The following is a 14,567-nucleotide window of genomic DNA, read 5'->3' on the forward strand; positions in this document are numbered from 1 at the left end:
GTGAGTGTTGCTTTTAAACATGGTTTCTGAGGCTGGAAATCGGGTCATCCGGCAAGCAGTTTACTGACAGTCACATTCTCAGCCCCTTGTTTTATTTTGAAAACTACTTTCCCTGGGTATGGAATCCCAGGCGGCTTACTTTTTCTGGTATATAAGAGAACCTGTCTCAAAACAAACAAACACCATTTCTTGCTCCAGTCTCCCCAACTTCGGTAACAAACATTGGTCTTCTTATTATATTAATTCCTTCAAGTGATGACTTTTGCCTTTCTATATACAAAGTTTTAACTCAGGACTTATTAGTCCATATTCCACTGAACTCACTGATCTGTATGTACTAATTCTTCTCCTTTAGCATTCTGAACATGCTGTGAGATACTCTTGCCAAAGCATGCAGTTTCCCACTACAGAGAATGAAGGTCACATTCCCTCATAAGGCATGCAAGGTCTACCACACTCAACTCCAACCATTTCTTCTAGTTCCCTCACTACCTCACTGTTACAGTTTTTGGTTCCTTGGCAAATACTTCAAAAGCCTAGAATCATGTTGGGTTACACTTTTATACAAACCGTACAGGGTTCTAAATATTCACATTAAAAAGACTTTGCTAAAATCAAAATAAAAAATCCTTATCTTCAAAGGCATTTGGCTAGAACCTGCTAAAAGGATATGGAAACAGAAGAAATCCTGTTCAGTTGGCTGGAGAAGCCCTTGGGGCTGGGGCACAGAGCAGCGGCTGGAGTCAGGGTCAACTCTCCCAACAGGCCCATGTTAGCCTTGGCACCAGGGATGGACAGTGGTGCCGGATGTCCTAGCACAGGGTGGAGTCTGCTGCAGTGTGGTTCAGTCCAATTGAATTGTGGTTTACTACTTAAAAACATACAAATTTAACATTTTTCATCAAGAAATTATTTAATGGGCATTTAAAGTTCCTTAACTTCTCAGTATACACTTAGCCCGTTTTATCTGCATATGGTTAGAGAAATAGGCATTCCAGAGATTATATCTTGGCTCCTGTTTTTGTTGTCTCTCTGACAGTTTCTTTTTTAAAAACGATTTATTTATTTATTTATTTATTTATTTATTTATTTATTTATTTAGTGTATATGTGCACACTGTAGCTGTCTTCAGACACACCAGAAGAGGGCATCAGATATCATTACCAACGGTTGTTAGCCACCACGTGGTTGCTGGGATTTGAACTCAGGATCTCTGGAAGAGCAGTCAGTGCTCTTAACCACTGAGCCATCTCTCCAGCCCTCTCTGATAGTTTCTTATTCTCAAATTATATTTTCCTTTACAATTATATTTTATGGTTCCAAGCATGTGTTTCCAAAAATCACTCAAAGATCAGCGTGTGACAACTGTGAGCAAATGGCCTGAAAGTGGCCCCGTGGTTCTCAAGACTTCTGCACACACTATACCTTCCTGTGTGTAGGTCTGAGGGAACAATGAGGCTCTCATTCTTACCAACAAAGAAGGTGGTTGATTTACCGCCCAACACCAACACTTCTCTTCCAAACAGAAGAGATACAAGAAAAGAAGAGAGAAGAGGAAGGGAAGTGGAGGAGAAGGGGAGGGAGAGAAAAGGAAAGGCAGGCAGACTATTTCTAGCTTCTACCAATATTCGTGCTCAAAATAAGAGAGGAAAGCAGGAGGGACAGGAAGCTTGTCTTTACCTGACATAGTGCTGAAAGCCCACAGCAAGAGAGATCCCATTGGACAGCCTCAAAACAGGTTCATTCTCTGCCCTGAAAACCAACAAAAAACAAAGTCTAAGTCATCTCTCAAATCAATTCGACTTAATGTATGACTACAAATACCCAGAGATAACTGGAATTCAGCAACAAGAACCAAAAGGAGGGCTGGAGAGATGGCTCAGTGATTAAGAGCACTGACTGCGGGTTGGGGATTTAGCTCAGTGGTAGAGCGCTTGCCTGGGAAGCGCAAGGCCCTGGGTTCGGTCCCCAGCTCCGGGAAAAAAAAAAAAAAAAAAAAAAAAGAGCACTGACTGCTCTTCCAGAGGTCCTGAGTTCAATTCCCAGCAACCACATGGTGGCTCACAACCATCTGTAATGAGATCCCATGCCCTCTTCTGGTGTATCTGAAGACAACTACAGTGTACTTATATATAATAAATGAATAAATCTTAAAAAAAAAAAAGAACCAAAAGGAAATCACAACTTTTATAACAGTTGAACTTTTAAGTTCATTCCCCTCAATGAAAGGGAGAAACATGTTCAATTTAGAACATATTTATTTGTTAACAGCTAATATAGAACAAGAAAATGTAGGGGGTCTCAGGATTTGTTTCAAGATTTTGAACTAAAAATTCAAATTATAAACCTATTGGAAACATAGGGCAATAATGCTTAAAAATCATCCAAAGCCATAAAATTGCTTACAGACCCAAAAATCTCTGCAGAGAGGATCCCATTCACCGTTACACTGAAATTAAACTTGAGCTGCAAAACAACAAATGAATGGTGAGATCTCATACAGTCAGGATAGAAACTGAAAGCCTCCACAGTAGAAGCTGCAGGAACTGTGGCTCACACACCCATCCACAGGACTAGAGGTCTCAGTGGCGTATAGGGAATCTACCAGAAAAGGACTTACAACATCCCTTCCCCCACAGGCCAGAACCCCACTAACACTGAAGCTCTGGGACCAATGCCCCAGCCCCAACGCCCACAGCACCACATGGAACTGCTAGAGTCAGAGGGATGTGAGAACTTCATCTTCAACTCAGCACAGTTGTGAGAGCAATTCAGTCCATAAGGACGCTTACGTCTTCTTTTCTAATATTTCTCAGGCTTGCATGCATGTCTTGGGGTGGTTTTGCCTTTGTCTGCATTGCTTGGTTAAGGTATAAAGACTATGCTTCTCACTCAGCTGACTCAAAGGTAACTTTTCTACCTCCAACTGCTGCATCTCTTATGCTCCCTCCCTTATCTCTTCCTCTTGTCACAAATGTAATCTCCCACAGACTTAACAATCCCAACTTCCCCTGCCCAGCTACTTTACCTACATCAATTGTTTTCAGTCTTACCCTTACCCACTCTCCTCTCTGTCTTATAATAGGTTGCAAATCGACTTTTATATTTTTTAATTATCAGTACATGTTTATATTGGTGCATGTTGCCAGAGGCCAGAAGAGAGTATCTGAGTCCTTGGAGCTAGACTTGACGTGAGTCCTGGGAACTGAACTCAGGTACTCTTGCAAAAGCACATACTGCTCATTGTTTTACAAAAGATTAGAAGTAGGGAGGAAGACAACGGTGTGCTTAACCACTGAGCCATCTCTCTTGCTCCAACTCCTCATCTTACTGAGTAAAGTCAGAGTAGAATCCATACTACTCTTGGTCGTGTATTCCGAAGCATGGCCCACTGTCATTAATTGGTAGACATCTGGGTGCAATACAGAACAGCTGAGCCTTAGCTGCCTCTCTAGTTCCTAAGAAAACAGAACGTAGCACCAGGCACCCTGAGCTCCTGGACTGAAGAGTCGCTTTTTGAACTAAACACTGAACTCTATCACATCCCAGTCCTACTTGAGCATTGTGAAGACTTCGACTGAAGTAATGCAGCTGGTCAAAACAAATAAACCAAGCAGTCGAACAACACCAGATGGTAAATCCCAGTGTAACAACATAAACAGAAATGACTAGGTCAATATAACTCCTTCCACATTAATAATCATATATAAATTCTACCTAAGGAAAGTATGGTAGATGAAAGCCCAGACAGAACTCAAAAGAATGATTGTGAGTATTCACGAGACACAACTGAAATGAATGAAATAAGGAAGGCAGTGGTTATTTTAAAAGAGGAATTCCACAAACAGAGTACTGAAGAAAAACAAGCTGAAGAACTGGAGGGAAAAAACATAGTGAGTCAAATAAAAGAACTCTGGAAAGTCAATATAATGGGGAAGGAAGAAAACAAAATATTTGTGTTAGGAGACAAAGTGGAGAAACCGGAACAATTCAACAAGGACAGAGATAAAATAAGAAGAAAGGACCATAAAGATGGACACACACACACACACACACACACACACACACACACACACACACACACACAGAGAGAGAGAGAGAGACAGAGACAGAGACAGAGACAGACAGACCATGCACAAAAAACAGTTGAGTAATACAAAATGCAGGAATCAATACATATCTTTCATTAATGACTGAATTTTAATGGTCTTAATTTCCCCACATAAGGGGAAAAATTGGATTGGAGCAAAAACTAGGAACCATTTATTTGCTGGCTCCAAAAACTTACTTCATCACAAAAGATGGACACTATACCCTAAGCTGAAGGACAGGAAAAGGCACTAGAGTAAATGATCCTAGGAAAGGAGCAGCAGCTGCTGTTCTAGTATCTGACAAAACAGACCTCAAACAAAAACTACTGGGAAAGACACAGGCAGTCACTGATTACGGAAAAAAATCTGTCAAGAGAATATAACAATTCTAAAACTTGTATGCTCCTAATACAGGTGCACTCAATTTCATAAAAACAAAGTAACTAGATGTAAAGTTACAGATTAACTGCAGCACAATAGTGAGTACCGTCAATATTCTCACCGACAGTCAATCCCAACAAAAAGTAGATAATCAGAATCAAATGACAGCATAGATAAGTGAACTAAACAGAGCCCAACAGAACATAGCAGGATACAGAGCAGCCTATGTCACTTTCTCTAAAATACAACACAGGTTAGGACACAAAGAAAGCCTTAATACAGGAAATCTGAGTAACTCTGTGTTTTATCTGATCACGATAGGCTAACATTCCACACCAACAATAAGGAAAACTCTAGCACAGACAACACAACTACAGTATGATGCAAACAACACACTTCAGAATGATAAAAGGTCCTTGAAGAAGTCAAGAAGAGATAAAGACTCCCCTAGAGACAAATGAAAATGGGCACGACATACTTATCCTACTCATTTCTCAGTCCTTTCATATTCACCCTCCTCCCCACAAAAAAAATTAGAAAACTTGCTGCGGAAGCTGCAGTGTGTCACAGTGTGTGACACAGTATGGGGTACAATGCCTGCAGCCCTCAGACGTGTAAAGTTCCAAGTGCCTACAACTGAGAAATGAGGTGACCAAACAACATTATCTTAGACCTCCAGAGATCGAACGAGCCCCAAGTCAACAGAAAGAAGTCACTCACAATCAAGGCAGATGTTAATTACATGGAAAGATAAACAAAGATAAACAAGATAGACAAAACTAACAAAAAGAGAAGACCCAAATTAATAAAACTAGACATGAGAAGGGAACCATACGTCAGGTGCCTGTGAAATTCAGGGAAGCATTAGGTCTTATCTGAAACTATATATGTTCTGCTAACTAGAACACCTAAAGCTCATGATCTACCAAGACTGAACCAAGGTGAGGCTGACATGGTGGCACGTGCTTCTGATCCCATACTCGGCAAGGGCAGGCGGACCTTTGAGTTCTAGCCTAGCCAGGGCTACTCAGGTTCTTGTTTTGTTTTGTTTTAAAGAAAACATAGATAAATTGATAATATTGAAAGATTAAACAACTTAACCTTGTGATGAACTATGATGATTTTCCGTAGAAAATGCTTTATCACCAGACAGTCTGTCATCAAACTTCGAGAATTTTCATCAACCTATAACAAGAAAACCAGCAGTGAAAATGAGTCAAGTAGGCACTTCCTCCTATAAAAGTGGATATTTAGGTCAGTTTTGGGATATTCATGGAGACATACTTGGAAAATAAAAAATGTAAAAAAAAGGGAAAATGGGGAATTGACAAAATAGAAACCTACTTCAGCAGGGCAGTGATGGTGCATGCCTTAGTCCCAGCACTCAAGAGGCAGAGGCAGGCAGATGTCTGTGAGTTTGAAGCCATCTTAGACTATAGAGTGAGTTCCAGAACAGCCCAGGCTAGACAGAGAAACCATGTTTCGAACTCCACTCCTCCAAAAGAAAACCTACTTCATGGAACGTCAAGAGATACAGGAATAGGGTTGGGGATTTAGCTCAGTGGTAGAGCGCTTGCCTAGCAAGCGCAAGGCCCTGGGTTCGGTCCCCAGCTCCAAAAAAAAGAAAAAAAAGAAAAAAAAAGAAGAGGAGGGCTGGGGAGATGAGCAGTTAGTCAAGCGAGTGCCTTGTAAACACGAGGATGTTCTGTAGCAATTTCCTGGAGACTCAAACTGCAGGGAATAAGACTGTACAGGGAAGCTCAAGACAGAAGTAAACCACACAAAGTCCCTGAAATGGATCAGATTCACTAGGCCCCTTCCTCCCCAAGAATAAACAGTAAAGACTGCTGAGAGTCACTCTAGGACAAGCCCAGCCACTTGAAAGGCTGCCTGGGAGAGGTTTAAGATAACTGAGCCAGGGCTGGAGAGATGGCTCAGTGGTTAAGAGCACTGCCTGCTCTTCCAGAGGTCATGAGTTCAATTCCCAGCAACCACATGGTGGCTCACAACCATCTGTAATGAGATCTGATGCCTTCTTCTGGTGTGTCTGAAGACAGCTACACTGTACTTATATGAATAAAATAAATCTTTAAAAAAAAAAAGATAACTGAGCCACCTGGAACACACACTCTCCACCCAGTTGAGCTGCCTGCAAGCTTATATAGTGGGCGCCAGGTTCTCAGGTTTTGTGAGCTGTTATGCTGGGGTGGCCCTTGGTGGTCAGCTCAAAACTGAGTCATTTTTGCTCCTGACCCATATCCCTGTAAGTGTACGCCCAGCCATCTTAGGATCTTTTATCAACACAGCAGAGTGCAGTCTACAACCTATGACCAGCCCTTAAAGAGGGTAATTTACTACTCTGTATTGACCTACTATAATTTGCTTGGTGCTTCTAGTCTGATTTAGATGCAGTACCTGTTTTCTGTTTCTTTAGAATCTCATATCTAAATTATAAAGCGTTTTACATTGTCATATAAATTACTTATTTCTCCTACTGAACTATGAACCTTTCTAATTTGTATGTTCTATTTCTTTAGACCACATATGCAAATAAGTCATATTAGTGTTTTATTGATTCTTTGTGAATATCACATCATGCACCCACCCCAATCCTACTCACTTCTCAGTCCTTTCATATTCACCCTCCTCCCACAAAAAAAAAATTAGAAAACTTGCTGTGGAAGCTGCAGTGTGTCATAGTGTGTGACACAGTATACCCCTTCGTCCAAACAGCTTTACTTGCAAATGTTCACTGCAATGAGACACTGATCTGACTCAAGGCCACTGGCTTTTGCTACAGCATCAAGACTGGACCCTCCTGGAGACTCCTCTTAGATATCCCACTGTTGCCCTGGGTCATGAAAGTCTTGAAACTTTGGATCTGTAGGACTGGCCCCCTTCACATGCTCCAGCAGCTCAGATGTGGGGTAGATGTTAGAGTAGGCCATTTCAAAGCACTGGATCTGGGCCTGAGTGGTATTTGAGTCAGTCAGTCTGACAGCTCTCCCATGCCCATACCATCAGGGTCAGCAATCCTGAGCTGCCCAGGCAAGGGGGTGTGGCCAGCTCTCCTGCATCAATGTTGCCACTCTGGTACCACCATGGAGTGGCAATTAGGTGGGACCAGCTCAGCATAGACATCATCATGGCCTCAGACAGCAACCCAGATCGAAAATGTCAGTATGGCCTGTGGTAACATGGGCCACGGACATTGACACAGATCCCTGTTTCTGTAGGGCCATGGACTCAGACAGGGCTTTTGGTGGTAGCACTGGCCTAGACGTCACCACAGCCTCTCACATAAGGCTGTTCCTCACCACCATTGCACTCCCATTCTGCCTCTCTTCATAGCCACTCCCCTTCTTTCTCTCCCATTTCTCTACTACATACTCGCTCATCTTTGTGGCATCCACCATGGAGCAACAGGCTGGGCCTGTGGCCTCTGGCTGTCTTGTGCCCTGGCCTGCACCTCCTATATTCATGTCCTTTTCAAAAAGTGAACCAATGAGTAAAGTGGAAACTTAAGGGTTCTTTGGAAAGTCAGTTGGAGGGTGTTTTGCTGGGTCCTTCCCACACGTGAAGGACTATTTAGCTGAAGTGGACACAGATGAAAGGCTATGGCAGACTCATGAAGGAACATTTAGCTGAAGCAGACACAGGAAAGAGGATGTTCTGCTAAGGCAAGCACATGAAAGGACACATGATGAAGGATTCTTTGCTAACGACTTGCACATATTGGTCAGTCTTACACTGCATAGCTGAGCTGCATGTGTCAGTACTTCACAAAGAGAAACACACCAAAACACCTGTGGTGTGCTATAGTTTCTTGTCACTTCCATGGACTCGGGCTGATTGGCAGAGTCATGTCAGCTGAGACAGACAAACATGCTGAGGCAAGACAGACGTGTGGAGGACACACGATGTTTAGAGGGAGTATAAAAAGGACTTGACAGTGACAGGGGCTGAGCTAGGCTTGCTTATAGAGTTAGCTGTATAATGTGTTGGTCTTGTATCTTCACAGATCTTTGCTTTGCTGAGAGATCTCTTTGCTGATCTTGCCTTCCCACAGTTAAGGCCGAGGCCTGGCTGTCTTTGTTAGGTAGTGCCACTGCTGCTGCTGACCCAACTCTACTGAACTGGACTGCTGATATTTCCATGAGGTGTTTGCAAGTGAATCAAGCCTCTGCTGCTGAAACCTGTGAACTGAACTGCTGATTTCCAGACAAAACAGATAGGAGTTTCTCCAAAGAACCTTTCCAAACAGGTCCACTTCCTTTCTTTTCTACTACCTCTGGTGGGTGGTGGGCTAAAAGGGAGGTTAAAGCATTTAAGAACCATCTTTAAAAATAGGTTTTGAAAAAATTAAAGCTGCAAATGAGTTTACTGACAGTTATATACAGAAGCATAGTAACTTAGCTATACCACCAAAGAAAATGTTTCTCCCTTCTCAGCCGCCATTAACTGCTTATGGATCCTCAGGGAGGGGCAGGATCGTGTGTGCCCTGAGAAGTTTACTTTCAAACATAAACTAATGCAATCAGTTATGTGTTCTGGAGTATTATCCAGAAGAAAGTATTAGTTTCTCTTTCTCCTCTTCCTCCTTGATAGGTATAGGAGAGACAAATGGTGATGATGACAGACAGGCAGACAAAAAGAAAGATCCATATATACTCACATGCAAAGGGGTAAATATAGATGCTTGTGTATATATATATTTTTCTTCTTTTCTTATATAATACATCCTGACTACAGTTTCTCTTCCTCTTTTCCTCTGTCTCTTCCACCTCCCCTTTCCTCCAGATCCACTCCTCTTCCGTTTCCCTTCAGAAAAGGGCAGGCCTCCCAGGGATGCCAACCAAATATGGTATATCAAGTCACAATAAGACTAGGCTCATCCCTTCCCATTAAGGCTGGACAAGGAAATCCAACAGGAGGAAAAGGGTCCCAAAAGCAGGCAAAACAGAGACAGCCCTGCTCTCACACTGTAACATATATGCAGAGGGCATAGGTCAGACCCAGATAGGTTCCCTGACTGTTCCTCTCTGTGAGCCCCTATATGTCCTAATTAGTTGATTCTGTGGGCCACTTTCTCGTGGTGTCCTGATCCCTCTGGCTCCTTCAATCCTATTTCTCCCTCTTCTGTGGAATTTCCTGAGCTATATCCTGTGGGTATCTACTTTGCTCCCATCAGTTGCTGGACGAAGCCTCTCTGATGATTATGCCAGTCTACAAGTGCAGCAGGGTATCATTAGGAATCATTTCATTGACAGCTTTTTCAGGTCATGTTGGGTGCTATCCTAGCTTCCGGTTCCTGGCACTGCAGGCAGTGTCAGGCATGGGCTCCCTCTTGTGGCATGGGTCTCAAGTTGGATCAGTCATTGTTACTCCTACAAGTTCAGCAGGTAGGATAAATTGTAGGTCGAAGGTTTTGTAGCTGGGCTGGGATAACCCCTCCACTAGAAGCCTTGCCTAGTTACAGAAAATGGCTGGTTCAGGTTTTGTATCCCACATTACTAAGAGTCTTAAGCTTGAGTCACTCTTGTAGATTCCTAGGAGTTTCCATTGCACTAGGTTTCTACTTCATTTCCCCCAAGCCTCCTCCTAGTCATCTCTCCCAGTTCTCTCTCTCCTCCTCCTCCTCATCCTCTTCCTCTTCTTCTTCCTCTTCATCCTCCTCTTCCTCTTCTTCTTCCTCCTCCTCTTCCTCCTCTCTTCTCTCTCTCTCTCTCTCTCTCTCTCTCTCTCTCTCTCTCTCTCTCTCTCTCTCTCTCTCCTCCAACCCTACCTACCTGATCCCTTCTGTTCCCATCCCCACCTGCCCACACTCTATCTGCCAAATCTATTCTGCTCCCCTTTCTCAGCAGACCCGTGTGTCCCTTCTTGAGTCCTCCTTGTTACTTAGCCCCTCTGGGTCTGCAGATTGTAGCATGATTATCATTTACTCAACAGCTAATATCCACTTACTTTTTAACAGTGGAGTAATAGTCCATTATGTAAATTTACAGTTTTGTTATCCATTCTTCAGTTCAGGGACATCTACACTATTTCCAGTTTCTGGATCTTATGAATATGGCTGCTTTGATCATAGTTGAGTAAGTGTTCTTGTGGAGCATCCTTTGGGTATGTGCCCAGGAGTGGTATAGCTGGGTCTTAAGGTAGATCATTTCCTAATTTCCTGAGAAACTGACATATTGACTTCTTCTTCTTCTTTTTTTTTTTTTTATTAACTTGAGTATTTCTTATATACATTTCGAGTGTTATTCCCTTTCCCGGTTTCCGGGCAAACATCCCCCTCCCCCTCCCCTTCCTTATGGGTGTTCCCCTCCCAACCCTCCCCCCATTGCCGCCCTCCCCCCATAGACTAGTTCACTGGGGGTTCAGTCTTAGCAGGACCCAGGGCTTCCCCTTCCACTGGTGCTCTTACTAGGATATTCATTGCTACCTATGGTGTCAGAGTCCAGGGTCAGTCCATGTATAGTCTTTAGGTAGTGGCTTAGTCCCTGGAAGCTCTGGTTGCTTGGCATTGTTGTACTTTTGGGGTCTCGAGCCCCTTCAAGCTCTTCCAGTTCTTTCTCTGATTCCTTCAATAGGGGACCTATTCTCAGTTCAGTGGTTTGCTGCTGGCATTCGCCTCTGTATTTGCTGTATTCTGGCTGTGTCTCTCAGGAGAGATCTACATCCGGCTCCTGTCGGTCTGCACTTCTTTGCTTCATCCATCTTGTCTAATTGGGTGGCTGTATATGTATGGGCCACATGTGGGGCAGGCTCTGAATGGGTGTTCCTTCAGTCTCTGTTTTAATCTTTGCCTCTCCCTTCCCTGCCAAGGGTATTCTTTTTCCTCATTTAAAGAAGGAGTGAAGCATTCACATTTTGATCATCCGTCTTGAGTTTCGTTTGTTCTAGGGATCTAGGGTAATTCAAGCATTTGGGCTAATAGCCACTTATCAATGAGTGCATACCATGTATGTCTTTCTGTGATTGGGTTAGCTCACTCAGGATGATATTTTCCAGTTCCAACCATTTGCCTACGAATTTCATAAACTCGTTGTTTTTGATAGCTGAGTAATATTCCATTGTGTAGATGTACCACATTTTCTGTATCCATTCCTCTGTTGAAGGGCATCTGGGTTCTTTCCATTTTCTGGCTATTATAAATAAGGCTGTGATGAACATAGTGGAGCACGTGTCTCTTTTATATGTTGAGGCGTCTTTTGGGTATATGCCCAAGAGAGGTATAGCTGGATCCTCAGGCAGTTCAATGTCCAATTTTCTGAGGAACCTCCAGACTGATTTCCAGAATGGTTTTACCAGTCTGCAATCCCACCAACAATGGAGGAGTGTTCCTCTTTCTCCACATCCTCGCCAGCATCTGCTGTCACATGAGTTTTTTATCTTAGCCATTCTCACTGGTGTGAGGTGAAATCTCAGGGTTGTTTTGATTTGCATTTCCCTTATGACTAAAGATGTTGAACATTTCTTTAGGTGTTTCTCAGCCATTCGGCATTCCTCAGCTGTGAATTCTTTGTTTAGCTCTGAACCCCATTTTTTAATAGGGTTATTTGTTTCCCTGCGGTCTAACTTCTTGAGTTCTTTGTATATTTTGGATATAAGGCCTCTATCTGTTGTAGGATTGGTAAAGATCTTTTCCCAATCTGTTGGTTGCCGTTTTGTCCTAACCACAGTGTCCTTTGCCTTACAGAAGCTTTGCAGTTTTATGAGATCCCATTTGTCGATTCTTGATCTTAGAGCATAAGCCATTGGTGTTTTGTTCAGGAAATTTTTTCCAGTGCCCATGTGTTCCAGATGCTTCCCTAGTTTTTCTTCTATTAGTTTGAGTGTGTCTGGTTTGATGTGGAGGTCCTTGATCCACTTGGACTTAAGCTTTGTACAGGGTGATAAGCATGGATCGATCTGCATTCTTCTACATGTTGACCTCCAGTTGAACCAGCACCATTTGCTGAAAATGCTATCTTTTTTCCATTGGATGGTTTTGGCTCCTTTGTCAAAAATCAAGTGACCATAGGTGTGTGGGTTCATTTCTGGGTCTTCAATTCTATTCCATTGGTCTATCTGTCTGTCTCTGTACCAATACCATGCAGTTTTTATCACTATTGCTCTGTAATACTGCTTGAGTTCAGGGATAGTGATTCCCCCTGAAGTCCTTTTATTGTTGAGGATAGCTTTAGCTATCCTGGGTTTTTTGTTATTCCAGATGAATTTGCAAATTGTTCTGTCTAACTCTTTGAAGAATTGGATTGGTATTTTGATGGGGATTGCATTGAATCTGTAGATTGCTTTTGGTAAAATGGCCATTTTTACTATATTAATCCTGCCAATCCATGAGCATGGGAGATCTTTCCATCTTCTGAGGTCTTCTTCAATTTCTTTCCTCAGTGTCTTGAAGTTCTTATTGTACAGATCTTTTACTTGCTTGGTTAAAGTCACACCGAGGTACTTTATATTATTTGGGTCTATTATGAAGGGTGTCGTTTCCCTAATTTCTTTCTCGGCTTGTTTCTCTTTTGTATAGAGGAAGGCAACTGATTTATTTGAGTTAATTTTATACCCAGCCACTTTGCTGAAGTTGTTTATCAGCTTTAGTAGTTCTCTGGTGGAACTTTTGGGATCACTTAAATATACTATCATGTCATCTGCAAATAGTGATATTTTGACCTCTTCTTTTCCGATCTGTATCCCCTTGATCTCCTTTTGTTGTCTGATTGCTCTGGCTAGAACTTCAAGAACTATGTTGAATAAGTAGGGAGAGAGTGGGCAGCCTTGTCTAGTCCCTGATTTTAGTGGGATTGCTTCAAGTTTCTCTCCATTTAGTTTAATGTTAGCAACTGGTTTGCTGTATATGGCTTTTACTATGTTTAGGTATGGGCCTTGAATTCCTATTCTTTCCAGGACTTTTATCATGAAGGGGTGTTGAATTTTGTCAAATGCTTTCTCAGCATCTAATGAAATGATCATGTGGTTCTGTTCTTTCAGTTTGTTTATATAATGGATCACGTTGATGGTTTTCCGTATATTAAACCATCCCTGCATGCCTGGGATGAAGCCTACTTGATCATGGTGGATGATTGTTTTGATGTGCTCTTGAATTCGGTTTGCCAGAATTTTATTGAGTATTTTTGCGTCGATATTCATAAGGGAAATTGGTCTGAAGTTCTCTTTCTTTGTTGTGTCTTTGTGTGGTTTAGGTATAAGAGTAATTGTGGCTTCGTAGAAGGAATTCGGTAGGGCTCCATCTGTTTCAATTTTGTGGAATAGTTTGGATAATATTGGTATGAGGTCTTCTATGAAGGTTTGATAGAATTCTGCACTAAACCCGTCTGGACCTGGGCTCTTTTTGGTTGGGAGACCTTTAATGACTGCTTCTATTTCCTTAGGAGTTATGGGGTTGTTTAACTGGTTTATCTGTTCCTGATTTAACTTCGATACCTGGTATCTGTCTAGGAAATTGTCCATTTCCTGAAGATTTTCAAATTTTGTTGAATATAGGTTTTTATAGTAAGATCTGATGATTTTTTGAATTTCCTCTGAATCTGTAGTTATGTCTCCCTTTTCATTTCTGATTTTGTTAATTTGGACGCACTCTCTGTGTCCTCTCGTTAGTCTGGCTAAGGGTTTATCTATCTTGTTGATTTTCTCAAAGAACCAACTTTTGGTTCTGTTGATTCTTTCTATGGTCCTTTTTGTTTCTACTTGGTTGATTTCAGCTCTGAGTTTGATTATTTCCTGCCTTCTACTCCTCCTGGGTGTATTTGCTTCTTTTTGTTCTAGAGCTTTTAGGTGTGCTGTCAAGCTGCTGACATATGCTCTTTCCTGTTTCTTTCTGCAGGCACTCAGCGCTATGAGTTTTCCTCTTAGCACAGCTTTCATTGTGTCCCATAAGTTTGAGTATGTTGTATCTTCATTTTCATTAAATTCTAAAAAGTTTTTAATTTCTTTCTTTATTTCTTCCTTGACCAGGTTATCACTGAGTTGAGCATTGTTCAATTTCCACGTATATGTGGGCATTCTTCCCTTATTGTTATTGAAGACCAGTTTTAGGCCGTGGTGGTCCGATAGCACGCATGGGATTATTTCTAT

The 14,567-nt window shown here is 42.1% G+C and overlaps 1 protein-coding gene across 1 annotated transcript in view; it reads right to left on the reverse strand.

The window, feature by feature from the left end:
• The window catches only part of Top6bl (TOP6B like initiator of meiotic double strand breaks), an 87,043-nt gene that overhangs the window by 28,444 nt on the left and 44,032 nt on the right, over positions 1–14,567 (reverse strand). The window contains exons 5-8 of the mRNA NM_001426986.1: positions 5,574–5,657; positions 2,411–2,466; positions 1,681–1,752; positions 673–868 (exon numbers count right to left, since the gene is read on the reverse strand). Coding sequence (NP_001413915.1) covers positions 673–868; positions 1,681–1,752; positions 2,411–2,466; positions 5,574–5,657 — 408 coding nt within the window. The remainder of the gene's footprint in view (positions 1–672; positions 869–1,680; positions 1,753–2,410; positions 2,467–5,573; positions 5,658–14,567) is intronic.

Source organism: Rattus norvegicus, chromosome 1 (genome assembly GCF_036323735.1).
Source record: "Rattus norvegicus strain BN/NHsdMcwi chromosome 1, GRCr8, whole genome shotgun sequence".
Taxonomy (NCBI): domain Eukaryota; kingdom Metazoa; phylum Chordata; class Mammalia; order Rodentia; family Muridae; genus Rattus; species Rattus norvegicus.